The 13,476-nt window shown below is 47.6% G+C and overlaps 1 protein-coding gene across 1 annotated transcript; it reads left to right on the forward strand.

Moving 5' to 3' along the window:
- Positions 1–8,355: 8,355 nt before the first annotated feature.
- On the forward strand, positions 8,356–13,314 carry LOC142842441 (zinc finger protein 608-like; the record flags this gene model as incomplete). The annotated part of the gene is made up of 3 exons (XM_075959161.1): positions 8,356–8,439; positions 8,928–11,382; positions 12,897–13,314. Coding segments are annotated over exons 2-3 (2,842 nt in total), but the record flags the coding sequence as incomplete, so codon positions are not given.
- Positions 13,315–13,476: the final 162 nt, after the last annotated feature.

Genomic DNA, 13,476 nt, shown 5'->3' on the forward strand with positions numbered 1-13,476 from the left:
TTCCTTGCAGCCTCCCCCTCCCCAGTACCTGATCCCCCCCCCATGGGAAAGCTGTCTGTCACGTGACCCCATATTCACAGTACTGTGCACTCTCCTGTTTTGAGCCATGAGGACTCTCCTTTAATGGGGACTGACCCGGAGGGGCCTTTTTTGCCTTGAGTAGCTGTTTCCATCATCATTGGCTATTCTTAGCTCTGCCTGTTTCCCAGCAGAAGCCATGATGACATGGAGAGCGTGGGTAAGGAGGAGCTGTTGATGCAAAAGGGTCAAATGAATTGACGATATCTATGGGAGTAGTGATTGACAGGCTGCATCCTTCCAGTTGTCCAACTGCAGTGGCTCTGACAGTGGCAGAGGGGAGGCTCTGTCCATCTCGCTGGGGAGACCAGGGCCTGTGCTGTATACCCAGGGCCGCTTGAACAGAACCGCGTCCTGAAATACCACTCTTTACAAAGGGAGTGGCTCTTAGGAGGGAATAGTACAGTTTGCCCGATTCGACAAACATTTATAAAATACCTTTCCCACGCTCTTGAATGCTTTTATTTAAAGGAAGAAAAATATCTCCTTAATGAACTAATCAAGGTCTGGGTGGGGGTTCTGCCTTCCCGTGGGGGAGGGGTGAGAAGGTGAGAAGCCATTCTCCTTCCCTAGCGGTTAGGCTCCATAAAGGTCATCAAGGAAACTCAGGTTTCACATAAACCAGAGGGTGCCTGGAAGGTCCAAGTGCAGATCCAGGCATCGGAAGTCAGAGTGCCACTGGGCTCCATTGTGTGAAGCCTTCGGGGCAGCACTTACTGGAAAGCTCACTCAAAAGCCAGAAATGAAGCCTCTTTACACAAATGGAGAGAGACACTGTAGGCATAGCGTGGCATTTGCTCGTTCTGTTCCTGCATTTAGATGACTCCAAATATTTATCTCGGAAGACTCCCTCAACCCTCATGTCCCCTGTGTCTCTTTGTCCTTTCCTTACCACGCTGTGTTGACTGAGCCTTGGTGGGAAGTGGCCTGCAGGATTGGCATGGTGCCCAGTGAAGTGTCTCTGGCTTGCTGTCCTGTAGAAACTCCCTCAAGAGATGTCCTCTTCCCTGTTCTGGCACTATCACCTCAGACTTGCTTTACAGCTTGTCCCCAGCTGGGACTCTGGACAGCGTGGCAGAAGCTGTTAGAGGAACTTGCTAGCAATAAGGGTAATTGTGGTGCTGTGCATGCTGCTGTGTAGAGGAAGAACATACTGTAAAGCCGTTCGTACTGCTTTGGGACGTCTGCCTGCCTACCATGAAAGCAAATGCTTTTGTTACTGAGTGTGCTTTAAACGTATTTTTTCCCCAAAGATCTCCACGTGGCATTTTCTTTCATGATGGTTTTCATTACATTTGAGGCATATTAAAAAACCTATGGCATTTCGTAAGTAGGAAACTTGCTTGCACAGCATAGGTCCTGACTGCTGAAAAGAAACATCTCTTTCTGCAATCAACAGGAATTTATTTGTAACGACCAGTAATGAAATGATTTTGTTCTCAGACACTCTCTTGTGTCACAGACTGGCCTTGCACACACGATGTCTTTTGGCCTGGTCTCGAAGTCTTGATTCTCCGCTAGTCTCTCCTGAGTACTGGGGTCGCAGCTGTGTGCCACCACACCCAGCGTTGGCCTGCTGTTTCCTAGACGGTGTGATCTTAGGCTGCTGTGATGTTCATTCATACTTCTGCATGGGTGATTTTCGGCCAGAGGACAGTCTATCCCCATCTTCACCGGCAGCCAGTGCGGCAACTGCGTAGGGCAGCCTTTTAGTGTTTCTGGTGATGGCTGGGGAAAGCCGCATTTCTGCTCCCTGTTCTCCACCAGTAGACTTCTTAACAGGCCGCTGTAATTCATAGACACGAGAGAGGATGTCGTTACTAGGGAAGCCAGGAAAAGAAAACCAGCCAGAGCTTCCTTCAGCTGACCAGCCAGCTGGATATTGACCACCTGTCTTCATGAGAAAGAAATAGATGGCAGTGAATAAGTGAGAGTCGAGTTTTCCAAGAAGCTCAATGATTTTCCCAAATCAATACAGCTCATCAGGCCCCAGAACAAAGGCTGCTGGGAGGTGACAGTGATGGAAGCGGCTCTGTGTTCTTTTGTGTATTAAACCATACGGCCCACGGGGAAACAAGGTCTTTCTGTGTACGTGTGTGTGCGTGTGTGCATGTATGTGTGTGCGTGTGTGCATGTATGTGTGTGTGTGTTCTTAAAGACTTATTAGGTATATTAAACCATAAGGCCCACAGGAAAACAAGGTTTCTGTGTGTGTGTGTGTATGTGTGTGTTTGCACACGCGCGTGTATTCTTAAAGACTTATTAGGTATATTAAACTATAAGGCCCACAGGAAAACAAGGTTTCTGTGTGTGTGTGTGCGCGCATGTGCGCATGTATGCATGTGTTCTTAAAGGCTTATTAGATATATTTGTAGTAGGGAAGTCCTTCCAGATTAAAATAAGAACTACACAGATTGTATATAAATGTTGAAATATTTTGAAAAGTGGGGAGGACCACTTTGTTTTTCAAAAGGTAGAATGGAGTAAGATCTAGTCTTTGCTTTTCAGTATTGATTGGGTCTTCTTCTTCTTCTTCCTCCTCCTCCTCCTTCTTCTTCCTTCTTCCCCTCCCCCCCTCCTCATATGGTGGCGTTTGGAAGAACTCAAACAAATATCTAGATATGCGCCTTAACCCATGGCAAACAGCCCTAACTACTCTGCCAAGAACGAACCCTGCTTCTAATGCCCTGGAAATAGCACCAAAATGGAATGCTGGACTGTCATATAGAGGTTATAATTAACAAAGGTACAGTGATGCCAGCATATTCCAGCCGCCAACAGAGATCCATGGAGACCAGCAAATGCTGGCCCTTCTGTCCTTGAATCGTTAAGCTCTCACAAGGTAGTGCATTAGCGCCAGAACAGTGTGTCTCTGGGGTTTACGACTGGGGTGGCGGCATACTAGGGCATAAAGTATTTCATTATACTTTTTTTTGTCAGCCCTGCCCTATCTCGCAAGCTCCATTGCCATACATTATTTGTTCAGATAAAGCCCAATGTTCAGGGTGACTAATCGCAGAACTGTGTTCCAGATGGTTTGATTACAGGATGTGGTTAAAGTGACTCTTCAAACATTCAGCCCAGCAGTAGGGCTCCCTTAAAAAAAAAAAAAAACTGTTTCATGGTCATGTGACAACATTGACTTTTCTTGTGCTGGTGCACCATACATCCTTGGTGTAGGCAACAGAAAAGCCATTTTACTCTTTTGGCTGGTAGGTGTTTTATGGACAAACTTAAAAACTTCTCAAATAATTATAAACTTTGTGTCCTGAAAGGGAATCTAGTTGAAGGGAAAGCGGTCCGGAGCCACTAGAGCAGTTTCAGCTTTGAGAAGAGCACCAGAATAGCATCCAACAGAAAAAACCAGGGACTGTTTGGAGAAGAATTCCACACAAAGGACTGCTGATAAGCCCCGCCCTATGCAGTAGTCACACTGGGACCCAGGATCTGAAACAGTGGCCTTTCTATTATCCGTGGTGTTTCTCTAGAAAAGTAAAATAAAAGAAAGTGTAGCCCACGAAGGGGCGGGGCTTGGATTTACAGCAGAAACGGGTTACAGTTTGGTGTTATTAGAATGAGGTTTGTGTTTTCTGCCCGAGTGCACACCAAATCCATCCAGATGTATCTTGGTGATGCTCCCATTCCCAAGGATGAGGCTCTTTTAAGACTCAGACAGTCTTTAAACTGTAATATAAGCAGAGTGATGCAGAACCACTGGGCAATCAGCATTTGCCCAGTTCTTGAGGCAGCGGTTTCACAGATACAAGAAATAGTAACTTAGAAGCAGAATCTCTCCATAGAGAAAGTCTGCTACCCCGTAAGCTAGTGGGAAATTACTCTTACGGAAAAAATACAGAAGCAGTGAGACCTCGAGAAAAGGCGCTGATTGTGATGAGAGTCCTGGAGGTTCGAAAGTGTTGAGTGATCTTGTGCTTGAGGGTCAGTGCTTCTCAGGGATGTGTGTGCAGACACCATACCAAACACAAAGGAGTGCTAGAAAAGACCCGCTCACGGTGCCCAGGAATGGAGGGAAATGTAAAGGAGCGTCCTACCAGGATATGACACATCTTATCTTCAAACATGTATGAATTTCTCACGGAAGCATTCCTAGTGAGCAGAAAGCCATGGGTGACTCAAGTTCCCACAGGAGGGAGAACTCTGCCATCTTGCCGGTCCCACCCCACTTAACTCCCCCCAAAGAAGGCACACACACAAGTATTGAGGTGTTGATCTAGCGCTTGGCATCTTTGTCTCATCTCTTAGCTATTACATCTTTGAGGCCCTTGCCCATCCTGGTCCTCTTAGTTAACACAGAGATCTTTAGACTTCTCTTTGTATCATCATTTCCAAGTTTCTACATTGCCAACCCAGATTCCTGGCATGAATGTGTCTGATTGCCTCTGTATCAGGCTCCAGTAACTGATCCGGTGATAGGAGGTTAGGTTTAGGATTACTGGTATGAGAGCTTGCTGGTCTAAGACGTCCTTCTGAGCAGGGCATGAGGGTAGAGCAGGAACCAAGAGCATCACACCCAAGTTCTCATCTAATGTGAGATTGTTCTAGTCTAGTAAAGAGCACACTCTTTAAGTACTGGTAATATGCAAAGCCATGCTTCGACTTCTAGATTGTGATGCATGTCTACCCCGACTGTAAGACTGTAGACCCTGTAAGTACAGAAGCTGAACAGATTTTCCAACAAAGTGTGATTCAGTAGCAACCAATAAGTACTTAAAAAAGACCCAATAGACACAGCCAATGCTTGATGGGTCTGAGGAGGAAACAGAGCGTGAATCTTTATGAAGCCTCTGTGTGTGAGTGTGTGTGTGTGTATACCAGTATGTGGGATAAAGTGTCAACAATATGAAGAAGAAAGTCATACTATTGAGCTTCCCATTCTATCCTTGTAGTCCCCCCATTTGCTTAGGATTAACAGGAATATGCCTCAGGAATTTTTCAAATAGGTGGAAAGGGAAGGGCAAAAAAAAAATCCCAGTGAGATCCTTATTCTTATAAACATAAAAAGGGCTTGAAGAGAAAGAGAGACAGGCAAGGGATTCAGAAGAATTAAGTGTGCTTGAAAAGACAAACCTTCAGGGAACTAAGTATGTGTATTGTCTAATTTATTTAGAAAGAAACGTACCTTTAAGCCTGGGCTTATGAAGTTCAAGCCTGTACTTTCTGGGCACTTTCATCTGATTTACATCACTCACTGTGCCTTTTGTAACTTATGCTTCATATAGCCTTGTGTTACAAAACATTTAAAATTTATAATTTCATCAAAATCATAAAAAATTATAGATTTGATGTACTGATTGAGACAGGGTCTCACTGTATAGCCCTTAGCTGGCCTGGAACTCGCTCTGTTGACCAGTCTGGCCTCCAGCTCACAGAGAATCACCAGCCTCTGCTGGAAATAAAGGCCAGTGCCACCACTCCCAGCAATTTCCATGTTTCAGAGCTAAACCGCCTACTTGGACCTTCACAATGGCCGCGGACCACCTACAAAAAACAGTGAATTGCAGTTCATGGAGGAAGAGTCCCAAACCTCTCCCCCAACCTGGAGCCTCAGCTGAGTGTCTGTACTCCCTCCGAGCAGATTCAACTGCTATGACTCCGAGGAGAGGCTTGCACAAGATGGACCACCACAGGGCCATGCATCTAATTAGCACTGCTTGAGAGGGCTGTTAAAAAATGAATTAAAACAAAAAACAAAACAAAAAACCACCCTGGGAGAGGAGCATTTCTTTTGAGCGTTTTAAATTCAGAGTGCTTCTTGAAATTAGGGTGACTTATTTAGGTTCCCTGAAGTTGAAAGTGGGCTTTTCTTTACAGAATTTTACTCCTTCCAGTACAGACAACAACGTGGCCCACGTGGCTGCTAAGCAGTAGCAGATGTGAACTGTTTTTTCACGTGGAAGTTGCAACTGCACTTCTGTCTCCCTGACCGCTTCAACCTGTGGCCCTGGATAACCACTGATTTATGGCTTATGTTGGGTCCCTTCCTTCTTTTTGGCCCAGTTACCCTCGCCTGGCTGGAGGCCACAGATTTGGCTGTCAGGGTACCATGAGGGCTGGCCTGTTGGCTGTGTGCAGCCCTGTAGCGGGGATCGCGGCGTGGGGGTGGGGCTGCTTCCAACTTCCACAGCCTTTGTGGGGCTTCTGGCGATGGATGCTTCAGCTCTCCCGCAGCTGGGAGCATCCTTCCTCCTGCCCTTTCTCCTTGCCTTGTCATCCTGTGCTACGGCCAGCTGCATCGGGCCAGCCAATCAGACGTGAGCGTTCGCAGCAGGCACTGGCCAATGGGCGGCCCGCGTTTGCTGGAAACGCGAAACCCTTAGGGGAGAAGCAGTAACAAAAGCCTTTCACTGCAGACAAATGTTAAGTGTCTGTGCAGACTTTTCCTGTTTTTAATTTTATTACTGCAAGAATGGAAGGTTTGTTGTTTCTTTCATGTTTCCTTTCAAGCAATTTTAATTATACATTTGTGCTACATCAGGGACTCTGGAACGCAGTGATTTCAGCCTATTGCCTCTGAAGCTAAAATGCAGTAACCTTCTGGCAATACAGATACATTCCCGCACTGTAAATATAGCTGACACGCTAAAGAATTTTAAGCAGCTGCAGAGGTCTCTGACACCACACACGGTGCCCCAGAGAGCAGATGATGAGAAAGGCAGCCCAGTTTGCCCCTCTCCTCCACGCCCCACCCCTCTTTCCTGAAGGGATGTGCTCATAAAGAATCCTTTCCGATTGTTCCATCTTGTGCAATTTTTGACCGAATGCCTAATTGCTATTGATTCTCATCACAATGGGATTTTTCATACTCAACGGTTAAAAACGCCCCCACCCTTCCTCCATGGGGGAATAAAAAGGAATCAAGCCTGATTTGAGGCGATGCTTGCCATTCTTTTTAGCTTTTCTTCCCCGGCTAGCCTACTGCCAGTGGAATTTCTAGTGAGTAAAGTCAGCCGCCACGTAACTAGCAGCAGCCCCGACCATATGAAAAACAATTTTAAGATCTCTTTTTGAGACTTTTGAGAGAAAAATCTCCCTTCCCCAGTACTCGAGACCCAACCATTTAGATTATTTTACCTTCTATTTAAGGGTTCTCCAGTAACAACAACAACAACAAAGGTCTTGCTTTGTGAGGTTCCCAAGATGGTAGATAGTATAGGTGAGTAAGTCGCCCAGTAAAGACTTGGAGAAAGGGTCTCTGGGGGTGGAAGGGGTAGGCACTGAAAGAAACAATGGCTCCCTTCAATGTTTCATTTATTCACCTTACTCTTGTAATTGTCTCAGAATCCAGCCTCCTTACAGATGCGCTTTAAGGACGTGTGTGTGTGTGCGTGTGTGTGTTCCCTTAAAGTGGCACTTGTCCTTCGCAGGAACAAGCAGGGTGTTATGTGTCCCTCAGCGCTGTCTGGCACACTGCACGCCCTCAGGTTTAGTGACCCACAGACACAGCGCCGAGGTGAAGCCTGCAGTGCAGCGGAGGGAAAGCAGGGTGGCTGGAAGGAAACACGTGTGACGGTTTTGAGCGTTCTCTCCTAATCCTCTGTGGCAAATGCTTACCAAAGTTGACTGCCGATAACCCCAAGAGCGAATGTGTTGTGCACACTTATTTTCTTACGAGAGCTATTTTAAGAGCCTCGGAGCCCTTTGGGCTGCTCGCTGCTTCACAGAGTCAACGAGGGGAGGGTCAAGAAGAAGTCACAGCTGCCCCAAGGCCCTGCCTTTTCCGCCGTGCCTATTTTTACATATCTGCAAGTGGGATTTTTCTTTTCTTAATAAAAAAAAAGTTGCCATTGTTTTATAGTGTTGAATTGGAAACCAGATTCCTCTCAGCCACCCTCTGGCTTAAGCACTGGTAACTCCGGCTTGGTTTACGTTGGCTGCCTGCCAAACGAAAGCAATTATGTGTAATAATAGAAAAATTAAGAGGTGAATGTCACCGCTTTACAGCAGGACATGGCAAAAACCATTTCCTTCTGTCAGCAATATCTTGATCACACCCTCACACACTCTCGCCCCTTTGCACCACATTCGTGAGCGTGTGCACGCACGCACGAACACACACACACACACACACACAATTTCCTGTGGGTTTTTACTTGAGGTCACTGAAACCAGAAAGGGGAAGGATGCAAACCGCAGCTTCTGAAAGCCATGTGAGAATAGAACTTTGCTGGTAAAAATAATAACAATAAACGAAGTGGAAATAAAGTAATAGGTGTTAAATGTGCTCCCCTTTAACCACCCCCTCTCCCCTACAGGTGTCCTGGTGGTCAATGTCACGTGGAGGAACAAGACGTATGTGGGGACCCTACTAGACTGCACCAAGCACGACTGGGCCCCTCCTAGGTGGGTGCCTTTTCTTTCTTGCTCCTTCCTCTGCTTCCCCTTTCCCATTTCTGCAAAGAAGCTATAGAAAGAAATGAATAATATATAAAACTCTTCCTGTAATTGAAACCAGGCAAAGGAGAACTGAGCCCTTTAGGCCTGAGCTGTAAAGTGCAGATGCTAGCTTTCTTTTCCATCGGGTTTCTTGTCAGTCCGCCCCCCCCCTTCTCTCCTTTGTTTTCTTCTCCTTTTTCAAGATGGGAATTGGAACTGATTGAAAGCCGGCTCTTTGAGCTGCTCCCCTTTGATTCTCCGTGGGTGAATATAATGCATTTGGTAGCCTGGTCTTGAGCCGATGAACCTGTGCAAAAATAGAATGTCCTTCCCTTGGCTGCACCCCGCCCTCGAAATGGCAAGGTGGCTTGTGCTCTGTGCTAGCTTGTGTCCCTGTGATCTCCTCTGGCTCTTTTGGAGATGCTCATTGTGACCTCCATTCCTTGCTTCCCTAGGTTTTGTGAATCACCAACGAGTGACCTGGAGATGCGAGGGGGCCGGGGCAGAGGGAAGAGAGCGAGGTCCGCCGCGGCCGCCCCTGGCGCCGAGGTCAGCTTCACGGAGTCCAGAGGGCTGCAGAGCAAGAACAGAGGGGGGGCCAATGGGAAAGGGAGGCGTGGCAGCCTCAACGCCAGTGGACGAAGGACCCCCCCAAACTGTGCTGCAGAGGACATCAAAGCCAGCCCTTCCTCCACCAACAAAAGGAAGAACAAGCCCCCGATGGAGCTGGATCTGAACTCCAGCTCCGAGGACAGTAAACCCGGGAAACGGGTCCGCACCAATTCCAGAAGCACCCCTACCACCCCTCAAGGGAAACCAGAGACGACATTTTTGGACCAAGGCTGTTCCTCTCCAGTGTTAATCGATTGCCCCCACCCAAACTGCAACAAAAAGTACAAGCACATAAATGGCCTTAGGTACCACCAGGCACATGCGCACCTGGACCCAGAGAACAAGCTGGAGTTCGAGCCTGATAGTGAGGACAAGATCTCGGACTGTGAGGAAGCCTTGAGTAATGTGGCCCTCGAGTGCAGTGAGCCAAGCACAGGTGTGTCATCATATGACCAGGTGAAGGCACCTGCATCACCCGGGACTGGGAACCCCCCTGGGACCCCTAAAGGAAAGAGAGAACTCATGAGCAATGGCCCCGGTTCTGTCATAGGTTCAAAAACCGGGAAGAATTCTGGCAAGAAGAAGGGCCTTAACAGTGAACTGAGCAACCTTCCAGTCATCTCCAACATGGCAGCCGCCTTGGACGGCTGCGCAGCAGCAGACAGCAGCTTAGCTGCCGAAATGCCCAAACTGGAAGCTGAAGGACTGATTGACAAAAAAGGTTTGGGGGACAAAGAAAAGGGCAAAAAAGCAAACAATTGCAAAGTGGACAAAAACCTCTCTAAACTGAAAAGTGCCCGGCCCATCGCCCCTGCCCCAGCCCCTACGCCCCCACAGCTGATTGCTATCCCCACCGCTGCCTTCACATCCACCACCACGGGGACCATACCTGGACTGCCCTCCCTCACGACCACTGTGGTCCAGGCTACACCAAAGAGCCCTCCATTGAAGCCTATTCAACCAAAGCCCACAATTATGGGGGAGCCCATCACCGTGAACCCAGCTCTGGTGTCGCTCAAAGACAAAAAGAAAAAGGAGAAGCGGAAGCTAAAGGACAAAGAAGGAAAAGAGACTGGGGGTCCCAAAATAGATGCTAAGCTGGGGAAGCTGGAAGATGCCAAGGTGGCTGGCAAGGATTTGACGGGGCATTTCTTAAAGGACCATCTCAGTAAGAGTGAAGGGCTGGCGAATGGATTGTCCGAGTCTCAGGAGAGCCGCATGGCCAGCATCAAAGCTGAGGCCGATAAGGTTTACACATTCACGGACAACGCTCCCAGCCCTTCTATCGGGAGTGCCTCCCGGATGGAATGCAGCACCCTGGTGAACGGGCAGGCACCCATGGTCCCCCTGCATGTGTTGACACAGAACGGGGCTGAGAGTTCAGCGGCCAAGACCAGCAGCCCAGCCTATTCGGATATATCAGATGCTGCAGATGATGGTGGTTCTGACAGCAGGTCGGAGGGCATGAGGTCAAAGGCCAGTTCCCCATCAGATATCATTTCTAATAAAGACGGTGTCGTGAAAGGGCATCCTTCAACCTCAGCGCAATCATCTCAGCTGAAAGAGTCCCACTCTCCCTATTACCACGGCTACGAGTCTTATTATTCTCCAAGTTACATGCACCCTGGACAAGTTGGTGCCCCCACAGCTGGGAATGGTGGGAACACGCAGGGCATGAAGATCAAGAAGGAGTCGGAGGAAGATGCCGAGAAGAAAGACAAGGCAGAGCAGTTAGATTCCAAGAAAGTGGACCATAATTCTACATCCCTACAGCCTCAGCACCAGTCAGTCATCACACAAAGACACCCTGCCCTGGCTCAATCACTTTATTACGGCCAGTATGCCTATGGGCTCTATATGGACCAGAAATCTCTGATGGCCACCAGCCCTGCCTACAGACAGCAGTATGAGAAGTACTATGAGGACCAGAGGCTGGCCGAGCAGAAAATGGCCCAGACTGGGAGAGGAGACTGTGAAAGAAAGGCTGAGCTCCCCTTGAAAGAACTGGGCAAGGAAGACAGTAAACAGAAAAACATGCCATCGGCCACAATCTCAAAAGCTCCCTCTACTCCGGAGCCTAACAAAAACCATTCTAAACTAGGGCCAACAGTGCCTAATAAAACTGAGGAGACAGGTAAATCACAGCTTCTCTCCAGTCACCAGCAGCAGCTTCAGGCCGACAGCTTCAAAGCTAAGCAGATGGAAAACCACCAGCTTATTAAGGAGGCTGTAGAAATGAAGTCTGTCATGGACTCTATGAAGCAGACAGGTGTAGACCCAACCTCGAGATTTAAACAAGTAAGATTGTGGAGTGTGGCCCCAACAGACAGGGAGCAGTCTGAGTTGTGCACATATGTTGGGCTTGATCTTGCGAGGCATTTTTCATTGGGAGGAAGCGATCATCAGAGTTTGTTCCTCCTCTCTTGAAATAATGCCCCTGGGAGTTCCTGTACAACTCTAAAATGTACAGGACCCGCTGTTTATCTGAATTAGTGTGGAGAGGAACTCTGGGCATGCGCCCTGTGTGGGTTTCCTAAGTCTGTAACTCTGAGGTAATTTCTTCATGAGCTTAAGGTGAAGGCATTTCACTAAAGGGCCTCTGACGTCTCTCGAACTCTGAGATTTTAGATCCCTCCACTAAAGCACTCGTTCTTTTCATTTACCGAGTTTCTCTCAGTGCCTTCTAAGATTTCTAAACCCAGGGCACTGAGCTCCTGCTTCACCACTTAGTGAACTGTGGGCACCAGATGTCTCTGGCAAAGGGTCTCAGATGCCAGAATTTCTGTTTTATGTTCTGTTTAGAACCCAAAGTAGAACACTCTTGTGCTGCGGGTTTGCAAGGGGTCAGGAGCTGCAGGTGATGCGTCTCAGCCGTTCCTCCAGCCACCCTGAGAACACGTGAAGTGCAGTCACCATGAAACCATACATATGCAGCTCAGTCTCCCCGACTCACTGCTGCCCTGTGATCATTAATTCTGGTATTCCCCGGGACCAGCACCCCAACTTACCTCCCTGTGCTTGCCCCCTAGTGAGTCAGAACAAGAGTACTTACTGCTCTGTACGTTTCCGGCCAGAGCTGGGACGGAGGACCAACTTGAAATTCTCATTCAAGACTTGAACCTCCAGGGGTTTAACGCCATGAACGTGCAGAGTCAGCAAGGCCGTATGGATCTTCAGTTCCATGCCCTTCAGAGCTCGAAATCAGGCTCTTGTTTCCCAGGGTTGCAGTAGAACAAGACAATCTGGGAGGGTTTATCGTTGGGTTTGTCTTCTAATAAATAAGTCATAATATGTGCCATTAACTTGACATTTTTGGTTCTAAAATGTTAGCATATTAATGAGAAGCAAGGCAGCTTAACAAGCCTCAGCTGTAGTCAGTGAAGAAAATGTGTTAGGACACCAAGAGTTTTTTTGCTTTTCCTTCTAATTGGTGTTAACAGCTGTAGCAATTGCTTACATTTCCTACTATTAGCTTGAGGTATAGTTTTTGAAATCCCCTTTACCTGCGTGAGATAGGAAAAGGAAAGCAAAGATTGAATTAAATGCGTCTGAGGATATTATTTAAGGTTCCAGCTTTTCAGCCCAGCTGCCATGTGCCCCCTTGATGTTGGCTGAACTTTCAAAGCATTTGGTTTAGCCTGTGGTACAAGGATTGATGTTGAAGCCTACCTCAGGCACTATTACTTTATCAGAATAGGAGGAACAGCATGTTAACCCAGTGTGAAATAATAGTAAGTAGCGCTGTCGTGTCGATGAATGGGTTTGCTTTCTAATCAATGAGATTTTAAGGCAGGTCTTTATTTTAAAACCAGGATCCAGATGCAAGGACATGGCATCATTATGTGTACCAGCCCAAGTATCTAGATCAACAAAAGCCAGAAGAACTTGACAGAGAAAAGAAATCGAAAGAGGACAGTCCAAGGAAGACGCCTAACAAAGAGAGTGGTGTCCCAGGCCTTCCTGTGTCTTTAACGAACATCAAAGAGGAGCCCAAGGAGGCCAAGCGCCCCGACTCTCAGTCAGGGGAGGAGAGCAAGCTCAAGAGCGATGATCGAAGGACGCCGCTGAACTGGAAGGACTCTCGGGGGACAAGAGCGGCTGTGTCCTCACCCATGAGCCAGCATCAGTCCTACATACAGTACTTGCATGCTTATCCTTACCCGCAGATGTACGACCCCAGCCACCCTGCATACCGGGCTGTTTCTCCTGTCTTAATGCACAGTTACCCTGGTACGTGTTGTGGGTTCTAACTACATTGGAGGGAAGAGGCTGTGTTCAAATGATAGCTATTAACAACTGAAGATAAATTAGAGGCTTTCGGGAATGACATTTGTTTTGCTTGTTTTTTAATGCTACTTAAAGTCCCCAAGATGAAACTGATATAATGTGAGA

The sequence above is a fragment of the Microtus pennsylvanicus genome, unplaced genomic scaffold (genome assembly GCF_037038515.1).
Source record: "Microtus pennsylvanicus isolate mMicPen1 unplaced genomic scaffold, mMicPen1.hap1 Scaffold_92, whole genome shotgun sequence".
In the NCBI taxonomy this organism is placed as follows: domain Eukaryota; kingdom Metazoa; phylum Chordata; class Mammalia; order Rodentia; family Cricetidae; genus Microtus; species Microtus pennsylvanicus.